The 25,655-nt window shown below is 31.9% G+C and overlaps 1 protein-coding gene across 1 annotated transcript in view; it reads right to left on the bottom strand.

Annotated features, from left to right (window-relative positions):
- Positions 1 to 24,980, bottom strand: part of Ptpmeg2 (Protein tyrosine phosphatase Meg2) — a 343,669-nt gene extending 318,689 nt beyond the window's left edge. Inside the window, exon 1 of the mRNA XM_075302918.1 lies at positions 24,882 to 24,980. Coding sequence (XP_075159033.1) covers positions 24,882 to 24,914 — 33 coding nt within the window. The 5' untranslated portion in view covers positions 24,915 to 24,980. The remainder of the gene's footprint in view (positions 1 to 24,881) is intronic.
- Positions 24,981 to 25,655: the final 675 nt, after the last annotated feature.

Genomic DNA, 25,655 nt, shown 5'->3' with positions numbered 1-25,655 from the left:
TTAAATTCATTAATTTAGAATACCAAACACAAATTAAAACATAATGCTCTTCATGTTCATAATTTTCTTCATTACTTCAAAATAACCACAACAATGGATTTCACTTTATCCACTTAGTTTAGTTTGCCCTATTTTCCCATAGACTAACAAGCACAACTAAATAATGACTCTTCCATTTTTTTCCACAATTCTGGGAAAACCGGATAGGCATATCATCCGGCTCAACTACCACCATTGAATCGTAAGTCCATCAACAAAACCAATAGGAATACTAAATATTTGTGTTCGTATATCTGAAACTATTTTCGTTAATATCAAATACACCCAGAAAATCTAAAAGTAATTTCCGCGTTAGATTAGTACACTAGGCAAAAAGACCTGTGTTTTGATTTAAGCAACGAGACTGTCCGATTCAAACATATATTTAGCTCAAGGACAAACGATCTTCTTTTTATTTGTATCACGCAGAAATATCCCCAACATTACTGGTGATCGGTCGAAACTGGGATTGAAAGCAGGACCCTTTGTATGCAAGGCGGTCATACTAACCATTGGACGGCGTTAGCTCCGCCTTAAGCTCCCATTTCCACGAGGAAATGTCACAATCTTCCGATGCTTCTAGCAAAGATTAGTAGATCAGCAAGTCGAATTTGAGATTCCGAAGAGAAAACCCCAATTATGCCTAACTCCATAGCCTCGAGAAAGTGATCGACTAGCCTTTCTTCATATACAAGCAAGAGTCGTAATACAAGTACCCGGAAGAAAATTTTACCAAAACTCTACCAAAATTAAAAAAATATTGAAGTTTTTTGCCAAATTTTATTTTTTAATATTAATATTGACAAAATGTTAATTTTATAGAGAATTTTGTTAAAATTTTATTTCTAAAAAATGTCAACATTTTATTTCAATAAAAAATGTTCTCAAAATTTTATTTCTATCGAAAATTTTGTCAACTTTTTTTTTCTATAGAAAATGTTTTCAAAATTTTATTTCTATAGAAAATTTTGTCAAAATGTTATTTTTATAGAAAATTTTGTCAAAATTTTATTTATATAGAAAATTTTCGCAAAATTTTATTTCTATAGAAAATTTTCGCAAAATTTTATTTCTATAGAAAATTTTCGCAAAATTTTATTTCTATAGAAAATTTTCGCAAAATTTTAATTCTATAGAAAATTTTCGCAAAATTTTATTTCTATAGAAAATTTTGTCAAAATTTTATTTCTATAGAAAATTTTGTCAAAATTTTATTTCTATAGAAAATTTTGTCAAAATTTTATTTCTATAGAAAATTTTCGCAAAATTTTATTTCTATAGAAAAATTTCGCAAAATTTTATGTCTATAGAAAATTTGTCAAAATTTTATTTCTATAGAAAATTTTGTCAAAATTTTATTTCTATAGAAAATTTTGTCAAAATTTTATTTCTATAGAAAAATTTGTCAAAATTTTATTCCTATAGAAAAATTTTTGTCAAAATTTCATTTCTATATAGAAAATTTTCTCAAAATTTTATTTCTATAGGATTTTTTCTCAAAATTTTATTTCTATAGAAAATTTTCTCAAAATTTTGTCAAAATTTTATTTCTATAGAAAATTTTCGCAAAATTTTATTTCTATAGAAAATTTTGTCAAAATTTTATTTCTGTAGAAATTTTTCTCAAAATTTTATTTCTATAGAAAATTTTTGCAAAATTTTATTTCAACAGAAAATTTTCTCAAAATTTTATTTCTATAGAAAATTTTGTCAACATTTTATTTCTATTGGAAATTTTGCGCAAAATTTTATTTCTATGGAAAATGTTCTCAGAAACATCTCACCAATATTTTCTTTAAGTGCGTGTTTTTTTTTTTTTAATTTTGTGCTATATGTTGTATTCCCCTTTTTCTATGGTTTATTTCTCCCATTTCGTTATGCATTATTTTCATTCGAGTTAATGTTGGTATATTGACCCAAATTGTGGTATTTATTATCGGCAGAGGAGATGAGGCCGAGCCATGTTCTTTTGTCAGAGGTTTGATAACTATTATGTGGTTTCTGGCACCAGGACAATACACCAGGCAGCAACAAGGCAATGTGGACTACCCAAAAGAGCACCATAGCTATGAGGGTTATACGGAATTGTTTAGCTAGCGAATCCTTGTTCCCCCTAACATTCCTCTTTCCACGTAGTTCTTCTAAACGCCACTATCATGTGTACCACAATCTCATCCTGTATTATTCCCTAACAATGCTCCGTGGTTATACTCCACCACTGGATTATTTTTAATGGCTCGCCCCCTTCATTATTTTTGCTGTTGTTGCTCAACTGCCCGCAAATTTTGTTTCTTGCACCATAAACATAGTGCAGCATAATGCATGCAGCAGTAAGAACACAAAGTGAGAATTATTTAGATTTAGTATTGTCTTAAATGCTGTTGGTGTCCTGGTAATGTGTCAGGAGTTGATTGCACGCAACCACCACTGCCATTCGTTCTTCCTTCTTCCGGTTTCTAAAGAGAGGCCGCATTAAAGTTACTCACATGGAAAGGTTATTGTACTGAATTTCACTTCCTTGCGAACATTTGCTAGTGACAGTTTTTCGTTGGAATAGTTGTAGATTCTTGTCTTGAGTAGGCAACAAAAACAAACTTGCTTTCTACAGAAACAAACTCGCCTATTGCCAACAGCTGATATTTCTAATTCAGGTGAGTTGTTATCAAAGCTATTATCATATGGTTAAAAGCATTCAAACCAACTTCATAAAATAAATTTTGACACAATTTTGCTATAGGAACTACATTTTTTATAAAATTTTTATAGAAAAAAATAGAAAATAAAATGTTGACAAACTTTTTCTATAGAAAATAAAAGAAAATTACTAAAATTTTCATAGAAAACAAAATGTTGGCTAAAATTTCTATAGACATTAAAAAAAAAAGTTGTTTCAACAAAAATGTCAAAAGAAAAGGAAATAAAATTTTGACAAAATTACTATATTTTGGCAGAATTTTCAATAAAGAACTAAAATAAACAAGTAAGGAAAGTCTAAAGTCGGGCGGGGGCGACTATACTATACCCTGCACCACTTTGTAGATCTAAATTTTCGATACCATATCACATCCGTCAAATGTGTTGGGTGCTATATATAAAGGTTTGTCCCAAATACATACATTTAAATATCACTCGATTTGGACAGAATTTGATAGACTTTTACAAAATCTATAGACTCAAAATTTAAGTTGGCTAATGCACTAGGGTGGAACACAATTTTAGTAAAAAACAATTAAGGAAAGTCGGGCGGGGCCGACTATATTATACCCTGCACCACTTTATAGATCTGAATTTTCGATACCATATCATATCCGTCAAATGTGTTGGGGGCTATATATAAAGGTTTGTCCCAAATACATACATTTAAATATCACTCGATTTGGACAGAATTTGATAGACTTTTACAAAATCTATAGACTCAAAATTTAAGTTGGCTAATGCACTAGGGTGGAACACAATTTTAGTAAAAAAATATGGGAAACATTTAAATCTGAAGCAATTTTAAGGAAACTTCGCAAAAGTTTATTTATGATTTATTGCTCGATATATATGTATTAGAAGTTTAGGAAATATAGAGTCATTTTTACAACTTTTCGACTAAGCACTGGCGATTTTACAAGGAAAATAATGGTATTTTGACCATTTTCGTCGAAATCAGAAAAACATATATATGGGCACACTTGACTACACTACTAATTGTACTCCTAGTGCAAAATTTCAACCAAATTGGGCCAAAACTCTGGCTTCTGGGGCCATATAAGTCCATATCGGGCGAAAAATATATGGAAGCTATATCTAAATCTGAACTGATTTGGCACACATGACTATACTACCAATTGTACTCCTTGTGCAAAATTTCAAGCTAATCAGGATAAAACTCTGGCTTCTGGGTCCATATAAGTGCATATCGGGCGAAAGATATATATGGGAGCTATATCTAAATCTGAATCAATTTCAATCAAATTTTGCACATTTGACTATACTACTAATTGTACTCCTAGTGCAAATTTTCAACCAAATTCGGCCAAAAATCTGGCTTCTGGGGCCATATAAGTCCATATCGGGCGAAGGATATATGTGGGAGCTATATCTAAATCTGAACCGATTTCAATCAAATTTTGCACACTTGACTATACGATTAAGTGTTATGTTTGTACAAAATTTCAAGCAAATCGGTATAAAACTCAGGCTGCTGGGTCCATATTAGTCCATATCGGGCGAAAGATATATATGGGAGCTATATCTAAATCTGAACCGATTTCTTCCAAAATCAATAGGGTTCTGATCTGACCCAAATTAGGAACATGTGCCAAAGTTGAAGGCGATTGGACTTAAATTGCGACCTAAAAATGTGTTCACAGACAGACGGACGGACGGACGGACATGGCTATATCGACTCAGGGACCCACACTGAGAATTATTGCCAAAGACACCATGTGTCTATCTCGTCTCCTTCTGGGTGTTACAAACATATGCACTAACTTATCGACTCAGGGACCCACACTGAGAATTATTGCCAAAGACACCATGTGTCTATCTCGTCTCCTTCTGGGTGTTACAAACATATGCACTAACTTATAATACCCTGTTCCACAGTGTGGCGCAGGGTATAAAAACGATGAACATTATCTACAGAAATTAAAATTTGATCAAAGTTTTCCACGGAAACAAAAAAAAATCTATAGAAAAATTTGCTAAAAAATATAAAATAACACAATTTTCCATAAAAAAAATCAAATTTTTACAAAATTTTGTACACTGAAAAAATATTTACGTGATATTAAAGATTACGCAACCTCAGTTTTAGGATGCGCAATTTACACACTATTAAGGACAAATTTCTTTAAAATAATGAAATTTTAATAAAAAGAAAGTTTATAATCTTTGCTTCAAAAATTTTTTTCATTAAGTTTAGGACACACATTTTGAAAATTTGCGTCCCTTCGTTAAAGTTGCGTCTTTAAAATAAAGCAAATTTTCCTTAAAGTAAAGAAACACATTTTTGATTTAAAGAAATCGTCCTTAAATTAACTGAAATATTAAATCTTTAGATTTAAGATAAAAACGTTTCAAATATAGGCTAAGACTTATTTTGAGGATTTAGCATCTTTGGTTTAAAGTTTTTTTTTTTAATTAGGAAAATATTTTTTTACTTCGAAGTATCCGTCATAATTTGGATTTTTAAACTGGCATTTGTTTGTACGTGAATAGCTTTATTAATATACAGGAAAAATAGAATGAAAATTCGATAAATGAGATCTGTATCCTAATTTTAATTTTATCGATCCTAGATTTAAAGATATGTCGCAAAAAAATTTCCTTATTTTTAAGAACCCGCATTTTTGGCTCGGAATCAATACCAAAATCATTAAAGGAAGGTCAAAATCTTTGGATCCCAGTAAACTTTTTTTTTGAGTGTAGTGAAAATAAAAATGTGACTAAAATTTTTATATTAAAACTAAAGAAAATAAAATTTGGACAGAATGACACAATTTTCCATAGAAAATAAAATTGCTATGGGATGTTAAATTTTGGCAGAATTTTCTATAAAAAAAAGTGTTAAAATTTTTATAGATTAAAATTTCGTAAACGTTTTCCACAGAAACAAAAAAAAATCTATAGAAAAAAATTGACAAAATTTTTTAGAGAAAATAAAATTTTGACAGAATGACACAATTTTCCACAGAAAACATGTATGCTACTATAGAAACTAATATTTTGGTAGAATTATCTATAAACTGTCTACAGAAAAATTTTTGACCAAACTAAAATCTGACAAAATAAAAATACTTGACAAAAATGACATATTAACTAAAATAAATTTAGTCATATTTTAAGTTGACAATATTTCCTTTAGAAACTAAAATTTTGGCAGAATTATATTATAATTATACATTTTACATAAAATTTTCTATAGAAAAAATTGACAAGCATTTTTATAGAAAAAAAATGTTCACTGAATTTTCATATTCTGTCCAATATCTTTATATTTCATTGGTATAAAATAGGGATAAAAACATAGAAATTATTCAATATTCGTTTATTCAAGTCACCATCGGCAGCATATGCAACTCTTTTTTTAAGGCAATCGCAGCACTCGCGCTGAAATGCCCTCAATTTGTCATTGTGCGAGGGAGACACTATTATCACAACAGAATTCGAAGCATTTTCGAACTGCTGTAAGATTTTTTTACAAAAAAAAAACTTAAAAAGGTAATATTCCGGCCAAAATGGAAAAAGTATGCATATTTTACACGAAAAGAAAACGCCATTAAATTTTGACATTTTTTATAGAAAATAAAATTTTGACAACATTTTTCATAGAAAATAAATTTTTGACAAAATTTTCTATAGAAAAAAAATTTTGACAGAATTTTACTTTTTAGAAAATTGTTGGCTTCTAATTATCTTCTATAGCGAATCTTTTAGTTTTCATAAAAAATTTCATTTCTATAGGAAATGTAGATTAAATTTTAGTTTTAATATAAATATTAGTCACAATTTTATTTTCTACGATAAATTTCGTCAAAATTTTATACAAATATTCACAAAAATATATTTTTTATCGTTTCGTTGCACAAATATTTTTAGCGCCATACAGATCCATCCGTTTATGGTAACATTTACAAAGTTTGGGAAATTCTGAACTATTTTAAGCGAAACTCAAACTTAGTAACCATGTATTCTTCATGTGTGCATATATATTTATTAAATATTATTATTAAAGTGAAAGCCATATTCTCATATTGGAGAAATATTAACAAAAAACGATAATAATGTCCCTGAACTAAAATAAAGTAAAAATGTCTTAGTAACAAAGTGTGTCACTTTTCTCGAAGGAATTTGGTTTTTTACCTTCCCATCGTTCGAAAATGTTTACTTACTATAAATCAAAATATTTGGACTTACCTGTAAAAGAAGACACAATGAGAAAATTATTAAGAATGTCAATTGGATTAAGTACTAATATAAAATAAAGTATTTTTATTAAAGAAAAATTCATTATATTCTTCTTTACTTGAATCTAAAGATCGACCTTGCTTTAAGGAATTTTATACTGATTTTGAGCCAAAGATGCTGATTCTTTAAAATAAATACTTTTTAGGAAACTATTTAACTTTAAATGTAGGCTCGAAATTGTATGCTCATTTTGCGATATATTAACAAAGTTTTTCATGTTGAAATAAATGTCAATTTAAAAATTCAAATTACAACAAATGCTTCAAAGTAAAATATGTTTTCTTAATTTCAAAAAACAAAAACTTTAAACTAAATATGGAAAATCCTCAAAATAAGTCCTAGTCTAGTCCTAGATTCAATATATTATTTAATATAAAGATTATTTATTTAAATCAATAATGGTTTTCTTTACTTTAGGGAATATTTTCCTTACTTCAAAGACACAAGAATTAAACGGAAGGACGCAAATTTCAAAGATTCGTGTCCAAAATTTAAAGAAAACCTCTTTTTTTAAGGAACAATAACTAACTTTATTCTAATTAAACATTTCTTTATTTTAAAGAAATTTGTCCTTAATGTTGAGTAAATTACGCTTTCTAAAAATTTATGAATAACAGTTGGTATTTCATACTTTAAATATTCTATTTATCATTTGTGTATATAAACTTACGGCTATTTTCAAATTAATCTATATATTGTTTCAGTGTACAGAAAAATTGATAAAATACTTTTGTACATGTACATATCTCATTTATTTGTTTATGTTGGCAATAATGCCGGAAAATTTGAAAAGGCTCCCATGCCTTTCATTGTATGCCCTTTTGTTTATATAATTGGTAGTTGATGTGATTGAAGCTCTTCATCCAGCTGCAAGTGGGTGTAAATATTGTTTTCTTATTTATTTATTTTGGATTTATTGACTTCTAATTCAACCACTGAATATTTGCTCTAAACAGTATAGATTTTTTGTTATGGATTTATTTTTTTGGCATTCTATATAACAGGTTGGCTGATAAGTCCCCAGTCTGACACATAGATGGCGTCGCTACCCAGCAAAACAATTTGGAAGTTCTTCCAAAGGCACAACTTTAAAAGCACTTACGGAAGATGCACTCCCAATGATGTTCTTTATTTTAACTCTCCAGGAAGTTATTTTAATTCAATTTTTTATAACTTGGTTTTTTCATACTTTTAATGGGTAATTTTAACTTTTTGTTTTCAAATAGATTAAAAACAGAGTAAGAATTCATAAAATGGTACAAATCATTTAAATTTTGCCGAAAAAAATACTAAATCCAATCTAAAACAAGTATATATAGCCGTAAGTTCGGCCAGGCCGAATCTTATGTACCCTCCACCATGGATTGCGTGGAAACTTCTACGAAAAACTGTCATCCACAATCGAATTAATTGGGTTGTGGTATCTTAAAACTTCTTAACATCGTTTTCTAAATTGTGAGTTAGTCCATACGTGGTATATATTACACAAAAAAGGTATGTATAGGTAAGTCTACAAATAATTACGAATGGATATGGACTTTTGCACGGTACGTAGAGAGCCAGAATTGAAATATGGGGTTATATACAATTATGAACTTGATATGGACCAATTTTTGTGTGATTGGGGATCGATTTATCTGAGGGCTATATATAACTATAGACCGATATGGTCCTAGTTAGGCATGGTTGTTAACGGCCATATACTAGCACAATGTACCAAATTTCAACTGACTCGGATGAAATTTGCTCCTACAATTGGCTCCAAAACCAAATATCGGGATCGGTTTATATGGGGGCTATATATAATTATGGACCGATTTCGACAAATTTTTGCATGGATGTTTGAGGCCATATATTAACACCACATACCAAATTTCAACCGAATCGGTTGAATTTTGCTCTTCCACGAGGCTCCGGAGGTCAAATCTGGGGATCGGTTTATATGGGGGCTATATATAATTATGGACCGATGTGGATCAATTTTTGCATGGTTGTTAGAGACCATATACTAACACCATGTACCAAATTTCAACCGTATCGAATGAAATTTGCTTCTCTTAGAGGCTCCGCAAGTTAAATCTGTGGATCGGTTTATATGGGGGCTATATATAATTATGGACCGATGTGGATTAATTTTTGCATGGTTGTTAGAGACCATATACCAACACCATGTACCAAATTTCATTCGGATCGGATGAAATTTGCTTCTGTTAGAGGATCGGCAAGCCAAATTTGGGGGTCCGTTTATATGGGGGCTATACGTAAAAGTGGACCGATATGGCCCATTTGCAATACCATCCGACCTACATCAATAACAACTACTTGTGCCAAGTTTCAAGTCGATAGCTTGTTGCGTTCGGAAGTTAGCGTGATTTCAACAGACGGACGGACGGACATGCTCAGATCGACTTAGAATTTCACCACGACCCAGAATATATATACTTTATGGGGTCTTAGAGCAATATTTCGATGTGTTACAAACGGAATGACAAAGTTAACATACCCCCATCCTATGGTGGAGGGTATAAAAATTGTGATTTTTTGAAAATATTTGAGTTCAAACGTTTCTGACAAGCATTAGATCCATTAAAAATTATAAAAAATTATAAAAATTATTTATTTGAGAAAATATCAAAGAATTTTTTAATTTACATCCAAAACATTGAATTCGGATCACACCTAAAGAAGTGATGCAAATTCAGTGCAACGGCTGTTGAAATGGAGGACTTCCGTCCTATGACAAGCCCATGTTAAATTCATCGCTTCTGTGCCAATTTTGCACCACTTCCGGATCCAAACAGAACATTTTCATTACTTTTTGGCGACGCTTTTTTTGCTGGGTAGTATTAAATGCATATTATTTTTATATAGTACCAACCTTCAAATGATTCGTGTCAAAATTTGACCTATGTAAGTCAATTAGTTTGTGAGATAGAGCGTCTTTTGTGAAGCATCTTTTGTTATTGTGAAAAAATGGAAAAAAAAGAATTTCGTGTTTTGATAAAATACTGTTTTCTGAAGGGAAAAAATACGGTGGAAGCAAAAACTTGGCTTGATGATGAGTTTTCGGACTCTGCCCCAGGGAAATCAACAATAATTGATTGTTATGCAAAATTCAAGCGTCGTGAAATAAGCACGGAGGACGGTGAACGTAGTGGACGCCCGAAAGAGATGGTTACCGACGAAAACATCAAAAAAATCCACAAAATGATTTTGAATGACCATAAAATGAAGTTGATCGAGATAGCAGAGGCCTTAAAGTTATCAAAGGAACGTGTTGGTCATATCATTCATCAATATTTGGATATGCGGAAACTCTGTGCAAAATGGGTGCCGCGCGAGCTCACATTTGACCAAAAACAACAACGTGTTGATGATTCTGAACGGTGTTTGCAGCTGTTAACTCGTAATAAACCCGAGTTTTTCCGTCTATATGTGACAATGGATGAAACATGGCTCCATCACTACACTCCTGAGTCCAATCGACAGTCGGCTGAGTTGACAGCGACCGGTGAACCGTCTCCAAAGCGTGGAAAGACTCAAAAGTCCGCTGGCAAAGTAATGGCCTCTGTTTTTGGGATGCGCATGGAATAATTTTTATCGATTATCTTGAGAAGGGAAAAACCATCAACAGTGACTATTATTTATATGGCGTTATTGGAGCGTTTGAAGGTCGAAATCGCGGCAAAACGGCCCCATATGAAGAAGAAAAAAGTTTTGTTCCACCAAGACAACGCACCGTGCCACAAGTCATTGAGAACGATGGCAAAAATTCATGAATTGGGCTTCGAATTGCTTCCCCACCCACCGTATTCTCCAGATCTGGCCCCCAGCGACTTTTTCTTGTTCTCAGACCTCAAAAGGATGCTCGCAGGGAAACAATTTGGCTGCAATGAAGGGTGATCACCGAAACTGAGGCCTATTTTGAGGCAAAAACAAAGGAGTACTACCAAAATGGTATCAAAAAATTGGAAGGTCGTTATAATCGCTCTTGAATGGAACTATGTTCACTAATAAAAACTAATTTTGACAAAAAATGTGTTTTTCTTTGTTAGACCGGGGACTTATCAGCCAACCTGTTATGTGGGCATTACCTTTCGATATATAGATAGAAGTTCAAAATTTGTAAAAAATTTATTTCTATAGAAAATTTTATTAAAATTTTATTTCTATAGAAAATGTTGTCAAAATTTTATTTCCATAGAAAATTTTGTCAAAATTTGATTTCCATAGAAAATTTTGTCAAAATTTTATTTCTATAGAAAATTTTGTCAAAATTGTATTTCTATCGAAAATTTTGTCAAAATTTTATTTCTATAGAAAATTTTGTCAAAATTTTATTTCTATAGAAAATTTTATCAAAATTTTATTTCTATAGAAAAGTTTGTCAAAATTGTATTTCTATAGGAAATTTTTGCAAAATTTTAAGCTGCAATAAAAAACAACAACAATGCTTAAAAAACAAAACCAACAATAACAAAACAAAACAAATTTTATTTCTATAGAAAATTTTGTCAAAATTTTATTTCTATAGAAAATTTTGTCAGAATTTTATTTCTATAGAAAAATTTGTCAAAATTTTATTGCTATAGAAAATTTTGTCAAAATTTTTATTTCTATAAAAAATTTTGTCAAAATTTTATTTCTATAGAAAATTTTGTCAAAATTTTATTTCCATAGAAGATTTTGTCAAAATTTTATTTCTATAGAAAATTTTGTCAAAATTTTATTTCTATTGAAAATTTTGCCAAAATGTTATTTCTATAAAAAATTTGATCAAAATTTTGTTTCTATTGGAAATTTTGTCAATATTTTATTTCTATAGAAAATTTTGTCAACATTTTATTTCTATAGAAACTTTTGTCAAAATTTTATTTCTATTGAAAATTTTGCCAAAATGTTATTTCTATAAAAAATTTGATCAAAATTTTGTTTCTATTGGAAATTTTGTCAATATTTTATTTCTATAGAAAATTTTGTCAACATTTTATTTCTATAGAAAATTTTGTCAAAATTTGATTTCTGTAGAAAATTATGTCAAAATTTTATTTCTATAAAAAATTATGTCAAAATTTTATTTCTATGGAAAATATTGTCAAAATTTTATTTCTATTGAAAATTTTCGCAAAATTTTATTTCTATAGAAAATGTTTGCAAAATTTTATTTCTATAGAAAATTTTTTAAAAGTTTTATTTCTATAGAAATTTTTGTCAAAATTTTATTTCTATAGAAACTTTTGTCAAAATTTTGTTTCTATAGAAAATTTTGTCAAATTTTGTATTTATTTATGTATTATTTAATTTATAATAATTACAAATTACAATAAACTTATTTATACGGGCACTAGCAACTAGAGGCTATCGGCCTAACAAAATTTTATTTCTATAGAAAATTTTCTCAAAATTTTATTTCTATAGAAAATTTTGTCAAAATTTTATTTCTATGGAAAATTTTGTCAAAATTTTATTTCTATAGAATTTTTTTTTTCAAAATTTTATTTCTATAGAATTTTTTTTCAAAATTTTATTTCTATAGAAAATTGGCAAAATTTTATTTCTATAGAAAATTGGCAAAATTTCTATAGAAAATGTTGTCAACATTTTCTCAGGTCTATAATAGCCTAATTTATAAGCCTATACTTTTCGTTGTAGCTTACTCAATATGGTCATTTGACACAAGACACATTCATATAAAAATTATTTTCCAATTAGAATTGATTCTTCTTTACATAACAAACAAACAAAAACCTTGCGTTGGCAAATAGGCAAATTAATTGCAGCAATTTCCAAATAACAAAAACAATGAACTTACAAATAGTTTCGTTTTTTTTTTTCATTTTACACAATGGAACTTTTCTGTTGGCACACTTGTTTCCAACAAGGATTTTCACCGCCAAATGTGCTAAAAATTGGCAAAGAATCAAGAAGCGGGCATGTTTAATTGAATATCCCATCTAAAGAGGCAGTGCTAAAGAGGTCAGTGACTTTTTGGCCAATGCTAGCCGTGTGCTGCCCAAGAGAAAATATAGACAGACTCGGGTTGTTTCAAAACAACAATAGACCAGGATATATAAAAATAAATATATGGAAGTGCATTCAAATGGATATAAATTTACAAAGAACAATCAAATTGCATTGAAATGGATTTTCTATATCCCTTGTGTCTACATTCATAATCCATAAGGGCAAAGGAATTGGGTCACAAGACTATTCAACAATTATTGAATTCAAGTTAGTGGAAATCTGTGCTTTTATACACATACCTTTTTGAATTTCTTCTTGGAATTGAATTCATTTATCTATGCAATAAAAAGAAAAAAACTAAAAATCAAACAAATTACTATGAAACTATGTAGAAAAAGAATCTCTCTTCTCGAATAGACGAACAGATATCAATTCCTAAATGGGGGAAAAAAACCCAAAGAGTGTTTGTCTGCTTGAGGAAATGGTTTAGAGCCATACAAAGTCAAACGGAAATGGAAGCAAATAAATTGAAAATGTTAATTTGCTGTTTGATATGAGAAATGTGAAATGGTGGCTAACCAAAAAGGGAGAAGATCTGCTTGAACAATCAAACATTGAAGTGGTTGCTTAAATTGGGACCACAAACAAATATGAGATGCACAAAATATTGGAGACTAAATTGACACCATACCAAAAAAACTTGTTTGCATCCTTTGCTAATTCAATAATGCCAACTTGCTGTTCCTGTTTAAAAGAACTAGAAACTACTGCTTTATACACTTAAAATTATTTTTTTTTTAACGGTTTATATGGGGGCTATATATAATTATGGACCGATATGGACCAGTTCTGGCACGGTTGTTAGAGACCATATACCAAATCGGATCGGATGAAATTTGCTTCTCTTTGAGGCTTCGCAAGCCAAATCTGGGAATCGGTTTATATGAGGGCTATATATAATTGTGAACCGATGTGGACCAATTTTTGCATGGATGTTAGAAACCATATACTAACACCACGTTCTACATTTGAACCAGATCGGATGAATTTTGCTCCTCCAAGAGGCTCCGGAGGTCAAATCTGGAGAACGGTTTATATGGGGTCTATATATAATTATGAACCGATGTGGACCAATTTTTGCATGGTTGTTAGAGACCATATACCAAAACCATTTACCAAATTTCAGACGGATCGGATGAAATTTGCTTCTCTTTGAGGCTCCGCAAGCCAAATCTGGGGATCGGTTTATATGGGGGCTATATATAATTATGGACCGATGTGAACCAGTGTTTGCATGGTTGTTAGAGACCATATACCACACCATGCACCAAATTTCAGCACGATCGGATGAAATTTGCTTCTCTTTGAGCCTCCGCAAGCCAAATATGAGGATCCGCTTATTTGCAATACCATCCGACCTACATCAAGTCGATAGCGTGTTTCGTTCGGAAGTTAGCGTGATTTCAACAGACGGACGGACAGACGGACATGCTTAGATCGACTCAGAATATCACCACGACCCAGAATATATATACTTTATGGGGTCTTAGAGCAATATTTCGATGTGTTACAAACGGAATGACAAAGTTAATATACCCCCCAGCCTCTGGTGGAGTGTATAAATATGTCGACAAATTCAAAAAAATTTTTGACATATTAAATTTTTGTCATATAAACGACCGTACACAAAAAAAATATCACCAAAATATTTCCAATTAAAAAGTTGATTGAAGTTGGAATTTTTTTTATTAACAAGTAAGAAAAGTCTAAAGTCGGGCGGGGCCGACTATATTATACCCTGAACCAATTTGTAGATCTAAATTTTCGATACCATATCACATCCGTCAAATGTGTTGGGGGCTATATATAAAGTTTTGTCCCAAATACATACATTTAAATATCACTCGATCTGGACAGAATTTGATAGACTTTTACAAAATCTATAGACTCAAAATTTAAGTTGGCTAATGCACTAGGGTGGAACACAATTTTAGTAAAAACAAGTATATACAGCAGTAAGTTCGGCCGGGCCGAATCTTAAATACCCACCACCATGAACCAAATATTAGGGTTTCCTTTGAAATTTCAGGAGGGCTTAAGGACTTCAGGACACTTCCCGAAGATAAATTTAAAGATTTCACCTATGAGGACTATATCAATTCTGGATTTATAAGAACCATTTTTGTTTGAGTTTTAGAGGAATCATTAACATCTCTTGTAAGTGTGCAAGAAAATTATAAAATGACGTCTTGATTTGAAATCTTAAATCTGGAAATTTTACATTGAGTTTCAAGCAATTTTCATGATCAGTGCGCCTTCTACACCCTCAAGAAGTGAAGTCGGTCTATATGGAGGCATTACCAAATGGACCGATAAAAACTTAATCCGATACACGTTTTTGTGAGCCTAAAATACCAGAATATTTACAATTTCAGGCAAATCAGATAAAAACTACGGTTTCTAGAAACCCAAGGAGTTAAATCGGGAGATCGTTCTTATGGGGGCTATACTAAAATATGGACCGATACTCACCGTTTTCGGCACACCTCTTTATGACCCGAAAATACCTCTAGATTTCCAATTTCAGGCAAATAGGATAAAAACTTCGGATTCTAGAAGCCCACGAAGTAAAATCGGGAAATCGGTCTATACTCACCATTTTCGGGACACCTCTTTATGGTCCTAAAATACCTCTAGATTTCCAATTTCAGACAAATTGGATTAAATCTACGGTTTCTATAAGCCCAAGACCCCAAATGGGGAGGTCGTTTTATATGGGGACCATACCAAAACATGGACCGATACTCACAATTTTTGGCACACGTATTTGTGGTCCTACAATACCTCTCGATTTCAAATTTTAGGTAAATTGAATAAAAACTGCGGTTTCTATAAGCCCAAGAAGTAAAATCGGGAGATCGGTCTATATGGGGGCTATACCAAAACATGGACCGATACTCACCATTTTTGGCACACGTATTTGTGGTCCTACGATACCTCTCGATTTCCAATTTAAGTAAATTGAATAAAAACTGCGGTTTCTATAAGCCCAAGAAGTAAAATCGGGAGATTGGTCTATATGGGGGCTATACCAAAACATGGACCGATACTCACGATTTTTGGCACACGTATTTGTGGTCCTACAATACCTCTCGATTTCCAATTTTAGGTAAATTGAATAAAAACTGCGGTTTCTATAAGTCCAAGAAGTAAAATCGGGAGATCGGTCTATATGGGGGCTATACCAAAATATGGACCGATACTCACAATTTTTGGCACACCTCTTTATGGTCATAAAATATCTATAGATTTCAAATATCAGGCAAATTGGATAAAAACTACGATTTCTATAAGCCCAAGACCCCAAATCGGGAGGTCGGTTTATATGGGGACTATATCAAAACCTGGACCGATATAGCCCATCTTCGAACTTGACCTGCCTGCAGATAAAAGACGAGCTTGTGCAAAATTTCAGCACGATTGCTTCATTATTGAAGACTGTAGCGTGATTACAACAGACAGACAGACAGACAGACGGACATCGTTATATCGTCTTAGAATTTCTCCCTGATCAAGAATATATATACTTTATATAGTCGGAAATCAATATTTCGATGTGTTACAAACGGAATGACAAACTTATTATACCCCGTCACCATTCTATGGTGGTGGGTATAAAAATATGGGAAACATTTAAATCTGAAGCAATTTTAAGGAAACTTCGCAAAAGTTTATTTATGATTTATCGCTCGATATATATGTATTAGAAGTTTAGGAAAATTAGAGTCATTTTTACAACTTTTCGACTAAGCAGTGCCGATTTAACAAGGAAAATGTTGGTATTTTGACCATTTTTTTCGAAATCAGAAAAACATATATATGGGAGCTATATCTAAATCTGAACCGATGTCAACCAAATTTAGCACGCATAGCTACAATGCTAATTCTACTCCCTGTGCAAAATTTCAACTAAATCGGAGTTAAAAATTGGCCTCTGTGGTCATATGAGTGTAAATCGGGCGAAAGCTATATATGGGAGATATATCCAAATCTGAACCGATTTCAACCAAATTTGGCACGCATAGTTACAATGCTAATTCTACTCCCTATGCAAAATTTCAACTAAATCGGAGCAAAAAATTGGCCTCTGTGGGCAAATGAGTGTAAATCGGGCGAAAGCTATATATGGGAGCTATATCTAAATCTGAGCCGATTTGGCTGATATTTTGCAAGTTTTTCGAGACTCATAAAATATTCGGATGTACGGAATTTGAGGAAGATCGGTGTATATACACGCCAATTATGACCAGATCGGTTAAAATATATATATGGCAGCTATATCTAAATCTGAACCGATTTTTTCCAAAATCAATAGGGATCGTCTTTGAGACGAAACAGGACCCTATACCAAATTTTAGGACAATCGGACTAAAACTGAGAGCTGTACTTTGCACACAAAAATACATCAACAGACAGACGGACATCGCTAAATCGACTCAGAATTCTAAGCCGATCCGTATACTAAAAGGTTGGTCTATGATTACTCCTTCTTGGCGTTACATACAAATACACAAACTTATTATACCCTGTACCACAGTAGTGGTGAAGGGTATAAATATGGGAAACATTTAAATCAGAAGCAATTTTAAGGAAACTTCGCAAAAGTTTATTTATTATTTATCGCTCGATATATATGTATTAGAAGTTTAGGAAAATTAGAGTCATTTTTACAACTTTTCGACTAAGCAGTGGCGATTTAACAAGAAAAATGTTGGTATTTTGACCATTTTTGTCGAAATCAGAAAAACATATATATGGGAGCTATATTACTGGTTTTCATTTCGTGAATGTGCGTGAGTGGCTACCACACATATCGTGTGTGAATAAACATTTTGCATCGTGAATGCGCGTGAGTGTGAGTGAAATTTGACTCACGCGCACACCCCTACTTTATATGTGCAATGGTTAGCATGCCCACCTTGCATATACAGGGTCCCGGGTTCAAATCCTATTTCGACCAAACACCAAAAAGTTTTTCAGCTGTGGATTATCCTACCTCAGTAATGCTAGTGACATTTCTGAGCTTCTCTAAGTGGTTTCACTGCAATGTGGACTCGGCTATAAAAAGGAGATCCCTTGTCATTGAGCTTAAAATAGTTATTTTATTTATTTATTTATTTATTTATTACAAAACTAACTTATAATAAAAAATTACAAGATAACAATAAAGGCAGTGATAAGACAGATTTTCACCACGGTATCACAATGGATTGAATAGTGAGCCTGAAATATCAGGCTGAAATATCTTCTCAAATTTCGCATTAATACTCTTTCTTATTAACCAATGTTACTCAAATTTCAAATTTAGATGTATTAGCCGACCGTATATTGACTTACATGTAGCTCTTACATAAATATATTGCCCTATTTTCACATATTTGGGTTTATTAGCCACACTAATTGAGCGATTTCTTCTTTTTTAATAATGGACTCAATATTAGTGACATATTAACTCTGTAGGTGCAAAATCAACTATAGCTATCAGGCACTTCTGTTCAGATTGTGATAAAACTCCCATAAACATATACCCCCTAATGTTCTGAAATATGGAAATGAGGTTTATCGTCCAGACTGCTAATATTTTTGGAACAAGCACAAGCAACAAGTTCAACAGAAGACCATAATCGGGTGGATTCAAAGGTAAAAAAAATACACCTATTACGCATGCCTATACGTAATAGGTATTTTGAGTTAATGTAGTAATACAATAGACTTAATAGTCTGTGAGCCCGAAAAAGAAAAAACATGGAAATGAGGTTTATCTCCCAGACTGCTAATATTTTTGGAACAAGCACAAGCAACAAGTTCAGCAGAACATTATCGGGTGGATTCAAAGGTAAAAAAATACACCTATTACGCATGCCTGAATAGTCTGTGAGCCTGAAAAAAAGGAACTGAAAACGAATAAACCGGGCTGCCACTTAAACTCAACCTAACTTAACTTAATCTTGGCAATTTAAAACGATCATTTTGTTCGTTCACAAACTGCTCAAGTTTGATTGCTTTCGTATTGGAGAAAACTAAATTCGGTCACTGACCACCTTCGTGCAAGCGAAGCAACTCCTTGACTCTTTCCAGTCTAACTTGTTTTGCGCATGGGTGAGCTCTTGCACTTTTTGGAACTTTAGGTCAACCTAATTTTCCAATAGTTGAATCCACGGTTGCCACAGTTGGTAGAATTCTACCAACAATGGTAGATTTTTTACTGTTTGGTAGATTGGTAGAATTCTCGATGTTTTGGTAGATTTTGCAAAATATTTCTCTCAAAGTAAGAGGAAATTCATAAATAGAAATTTTCTATAGAAATAAAACTTTTGATAAAATTTTGACAAAATTTTCTATAGAAATAAAATTTTGACAAAATTTTCTATTGAAATAGAATTTTGACAAAATTTTCTATTGAAATAGAATTTTGACAAAATTTTCTATTGAAATAGAATTTTGACAAAATTTTCCAAAGAAATACAATTTTGACAAAATTTTCCAAAGAAATAAAATTTGGACAAAATTTTCTACAAAAATAAAATTTTGACAAAATTTTCTATAGAAATAAAATTTTGACAAAATTTTTTATAGAAATAAAATTTTTGCCAAATTTTCTATAGAAATAAAATTTTGACAAAATTTTCTATAGAAATAAAATTTTGACAAAATTTTCTATAGAAATAAAATTGTGACAAAATTTTCTATAGAAATAAAATTTTGACAAAATTTTCCAAAGAAATAAAATTTTGACAAAATTTTCCAAAGAAATAAAATTTTGACAATATTTTCTACAGAAATAAAATTTTGACAAAATTTTCCATAGAAATAAAATTTTGACAAAATTTTCTATAGAAATAAAATATTGACAAAATTTTCTATAGAAATAAAATTTTGACAAAATTTTCCAAAGAAATAAAATTTTGACAAAATTTTCTATAGAAATAAAATTTTTGCCAAATTTTCTATAGAAATAAAATGTTTACAAAATTTTCTATAGAAATAAAATGTTGGCAAAATTTTCTATAGAAATAAAATTTTGACAAAATTTTCTATAGAAATAAAATTTTGACAAAATTTTCTATAGAAATAAAATTTTGACAAAATTTTCTATAGAAATAAAATTTTGACAAAATTTTCTATAGAAATAAAATTTTGACAAAATTTTCTATAGAAATAAAATTTTGACAAAATTTTCTATAGAAATAAAATTTTGACAAAATTTTCTATAGAAATAAAATTTTGACAAAATTTTCTATAGAAATAAACATATTTGTTCGAGTAGCAACCCTTGTTGCATCCATTCTCGCGATATGATCAACTCACGCTCAAGTTTTCTACCAATTCGACGTGGATTCCCATTAAACCTGGCCTTCACTTCTCGGATCATTTCTGTTGTTACCGTTTTTCTTATCTAATTTTTTGTTGCGATGCAACACTACCAGTATCAAGGTAACGAACAATGATGCGAGAAACAAAATATAATTTATACACATTTATACGTTGGAATAAATCGGTCAGCTTTCGGACGATCGGTTTGAAAATGATGGAAACTTGAAATATACGGATATTAAATACCCACCAGCATGGATTGGTTAATATATTGAATTCCTCAAAAATAACAGTGTATATGGTACATTTCACGAAGATAAACTCAAAAGATTCCACATACATGTGTAGACTAAAACATATTCCAATTTTGGTTGGTATCTAGAAGAATCTTAATCATTCAATATTCAGCTCAACTGTATGGTGTTCGGTAGTCATGTATGTAGAAGACATGTACTGACATTTTTCACCAAAATTCAACGGGACCCGATGAACATTGCTCCTGCACGAGGCTCCTAGGTTCAAGTCTGGCGAACGGTTAATATGGCGCCTATACAAGTATAATTATTAGAAAGGATATATATATAGACATCACATACCAAATTTCATCCAGATCGAATCAAATTTGGTTTTCTCAGATATTTCAAAAGACAAATCTGGGGATCGGTTTATATAGGGACTATACCTAAAAGTGATCCCATATGGGCCATTTGCAATACCAAGGTTAGGTTAGGTTAGGTGGCAGCCCGATGTATCAGGCTCACTTAGACTATTCAGTCCATTGTGATACCACATTGGTGTACTTCTCTCTTATCACTGAGTGCTGACCGATTCCATGTTAAGCTCAATGACAAGGGACCTCCTTTTTATAGCCGAGTCCGAACGGCGTTCCACATTGCAGTGAAAAAACTTAGAGAAGTTTTGAGACCCTCAGAAATGTCACCAGCATTACAGAGGTGGGATAATCCACCGTTGAAAAACTTTTTGGTGTTCGGTCGAGGCAGGAATCGAACCCACGACTTTGTGTATGCAAGGCGGGCATGCTAACGATTGCACCACGGTGGCGTCTATACAAGTATAATTATTAGAAAGGATATATATAGACATCACATACCAAATTTCATCCAGATCGAATCAAATTTGGTTTTCTCAGATATTTCAAAAGTCAAATCTGGGGATCGGTTTATATAGAGACTATACCTAAACGTGATCCCATATGGGCCATTTGCAATACCAAACGACCTACATTATTAACATATAATTATGTCAAGACGTGCATGAATATTTATACTTGAGACTAATATTTCGACGGCTTAAATCTACTTTAGTACACGTGGTCCGATTGGTCCAATTTTTGTGGGAAAGACTTACTTTCGAAGTTATGGGCCCCTAAAGTTTTCATTCACCCTTATTCTTGAAGTCGCCCTCGCTCTCGCCGTCGCTTTTTGTCGTCTGTCGCTTTTAAGACGTCTCGTCATTCATTTGGTATTCCTGCGAAGTGGCGACGACGATTACTTTTTGTACCAATTACAATACTGGGTAATAAAAGGCCGATATCACTAGAAAACAATCAGCTGATGTGCAAAAAACAATTTTAATTTTTTCGGTTTAAAATATTTTTATTTCTGACGCAATTCTAAGTCAGAAAATCAAGAAAAAATATTTAATTTGACGCGGAAAAAATGTGGATATATATTCGAGGACAGTTAAAGCTTCCAAAACTACAAAAATGGCGACGACGCTGAGATCAATGGCACAAGGATCATCGTGAAAGACAACAATCAGCTGATGTGCAAAACTGAATTTTAATTATTTGCGTTTAAAATGCTGTATGTTTGTAATCCAATGTTGACTTGGAAAATACAAATAAATGATAAATTTGACTCGGGAAATGATATAGATATCTACATTAGGACAATAACAATATCAAGCATATACAATTGGAACGACGTTGACATTATGTGTCCAAGGATCATTCAAAGGTCGACACAATAGTTACCTAAGTTTGGTGCTAAATAAAATACTTTGGCCTTGAAAGATTTCTATTAAAAATAAATGTAATTGAAAATCAACACGTTTACTTTAATTGTACAGTGTTCTTTTCTATGATTTGAATGAGATGACCATAACTGCTATATATACTGATTTTTTCCCCATTTTGTTTGTAATTGTTGAAGATTAGTCACTTTACCTCTTACCAATTTCCATTTTTTACATTTATTTCTCAATTGTTCGATTAATAAAGCCAAAAAAAAAAAAACTTTTTTAAAAATTAAACACTAAACTCGTCGCTGGTAAATTTAAAGGCGACAAAAAGCGACGATGTTGGAGACAAAAAGCGACTCCAGGAATACCGATTTTCTTCGATAGCAGAATATATCGACGAACGGAATACCAATTAGTGGCGACTGACGAAAAGCGACGGCGAGGGCGACTTCAGGAATAAGGGTGATTATCACGTATATTGGTTTTAGTATCCATCGCACATAATCATTCTAAAAGTAATATATTTAGAATAACATGGACCCGGAGAGGTCCTGGGTTCACGTTAGCCTAATTTGAACCCTGTCCATAGAAGAAAGTCTTAAACGCCGGCCGAAAGCCTGTTATATGGTGCTCTCACCAAGCATGTTTTGGGGTTTGAGATGTTTTCCCTATATAAGCACTTCAAAACGAGTCGTTTTCGCCATACTAAAAACCAAGTTAAAAACACAAGTTTTCCTCCAAAACACGTCAATTTTAGAAAGTGAACCCACCTAATTTGGAATATACCCCAAATAACATACCCTATTTAAAATATATGTCAAAATATTGAAATAAGTTTCATAGAAAAAAAGAATAAACAAAGGCTTTTTAGAACATGGACGTGTGAAAATAACATAAAACATGTCTTCCCTTTGCGCTCGCGGTAATTATTTGGACATAGGTTGCATATATGTGAATTTCGAGTAAATGTGAATTTCTATTTTCCATGGTAACTGTCAAACTAAAACATCTCAACCCGGTGTGAACGGTGAAATGTTTTGGAAAAACAAATGAGGAAAATGAGTCGGTGGGAACATAGCATTACCTATACGCCAATGTTCAAGGGTCGATATCTTGAAAACTACGCTCTTCCGACGAAATTTCTACATAAGACTTTCATTGTACTATTTTTACCAAAAAGTCAATTCCATTCATTTCACTTTACATTTTCACTTTAAAATCCCTTCTCCTGCACTCAAAATTTGTTGTTTGTTTTAACAAATTTTGCTAAAGTAGATTTGTTCCATATTTCCCCCATCCAGGGGAAAAGGATACAAAAAAAATGCATTCGCGAAAAAGTGACTTGCAAACGAACATATTACCGAACTGTGTGCTTAACAAATGCGAACCTATTTCGCTGCAAATAATACATTTTGGTAATGATTGGCATCACTGAAACGATAAAATACTCTGCTGTAGGCAATCACATACGCACACATACACAAACATACATTCATTCCATACTGTTGTTGGAAATCACGAAGAATGAAGAAGAAAAGTAGCAAACAAATGCATTGTGTATTTGTAGTTCATAATTTTTCAAAGAGTTTCCTCTTCACTTAACACCATTACTGCATAAAGGAAGTAATTGTAAATCGCCACCTTAGAATAAAAACTCCAACAAGAACGACACACAAACACACATGTGATTATGCCGCTACTGTGAAACGTAGCCGTTGTGCTACGGGCAGTGAGATAAGAAACACAGCAAACAGCTGGTTTAGACCAAAGACTATTAATAAAGAAGACGTGAAATGGGCTTTGATAGTGTTAGTACTAGAAAACAGAGATTAATATCATACTTGTTGGAAAAGCGCTCCGAACTTACTGGTTTGATGCAGACAATTTTTATTTAGCTATTTTCTCCAACATTTCACGCAAATTTCTGTGTCGGTTGCACTAAATTATTAATTAAATGTTTCACAAAGTGTTTTTGTTCGTTTAAGAGTTAAAAAAAATTGCTAAAATAAGCGAATTAAGTTTTGTTACGAATGCAAAATGAAAAGAGAAACCGAAAAAAAGTTGAAACGTCTCATGGAACATGTATGATATTAATCTCTGTTTTTTCAAGAAAAAGAGGAAGAGCAAGCTTATCTCACGTCTTCTTTATTAATAGTCTTTGCTACTGGCCGACTTATCTCCAATTGCACCAACTGGCTGGTTTCTTTTTGTAATATTCCCTTTACTCATCGCCACCATTTGAAGAACTAACTGTACGGGAAATTTCAATATTCTGATTAGATTTTTTATTTTTATCAATATTCAAAGAAGTCACTTGTTGTTTCCGAATTGAAATTTGCAAACTTCATCTTATTTGAAATTAAACTGTGGCTGATCTTTAGAAAATAAAACCGCACTCATCATTTCAGTCAATCAACGCACACACACTTCGGTAATTAACTTGGTTGAATTTTCAAGAATACATTATAGAAACACTTCATTTTATTCTTTGGGAAAAATGTATACAATTTTTTCGTTTACTATCTTGTTAAAAATGATTAAATTATTTAGTTTTCTTCACTTACAAATTGAATTTCATCCGATGCAACTTCCGCCATTTTGAACGTGTATTTTTACTTCGCTGATTCTTACTACTGTTTTGTTTTGACTTCAGATTTTGACAGAAAAAGGCGGCAACACTGTTACTAATCAGACGTGTATTTTTGTGCGAAATTTTCATTCCAAGTTTAATTGTATTTAATACATAACAAATAACATCTCAGGCATCCTATTTGCATACAACTGCATCTATGATGCCTGGTCCTTTACCCCAAGATATGGAATTTGATGTCGCAGAGGTTGAAGCTTCAACTTCTCATCATCACTCACCGGCTGTGAACAATGACAAAGATGTTTCCAAAACAAAAACAATAATTAATCCTAATGACCGCAAGCGTCAGCGACTTGAAAGTGCACTATCACCGATAAACATTTCAATTCCTGACCTTACTGAGAGATTGGCGAATCATAACCCCGCAGACCAGAACAGATTCGGCATACTAGGTGTACTGGCAGATATTGACATTGGCCGCCGTGAGCCAGAAAAAAAACAAAAACCTCAACAAAGTAACGAGAACAAAAACAATTCTAAAGTAAAATGGTGTCCTCCAATTTTCCTTTATAATGTGAACATTGCCACACTTGTTGACAAGCTGAAAGCGACAATCCCCACTTTCTCATTCAAAGTAAAAAATATAAATAAAAATAAGAGCAAAATCTATTTTTCTGACCCAACAGTTCACGCATCTATGATGTCAATTTTACGTGAGAAGAAAATACATTCTCACTCATTTACGCCA

The sequence above is a fragment of the Haematobia irritans genome, chromosome 3 (assembly GCF_050003625.1).
Source record: "Haematobia irritans isolate KBUSLIRL chromosome 3, ASM5000362v1, whole genome shotgun sequence".
NCBI classification, from domain to species: Eukaryota; Metazoa; Arthropoda; class Insecta; order Diptera; family Muscidae; genus Haematobia; species Haematobia irritans.
Note: the sequence above shows the minus strand (reverse complement) of the source record. Positions and strands in the feature narration are given on the sequence as shown.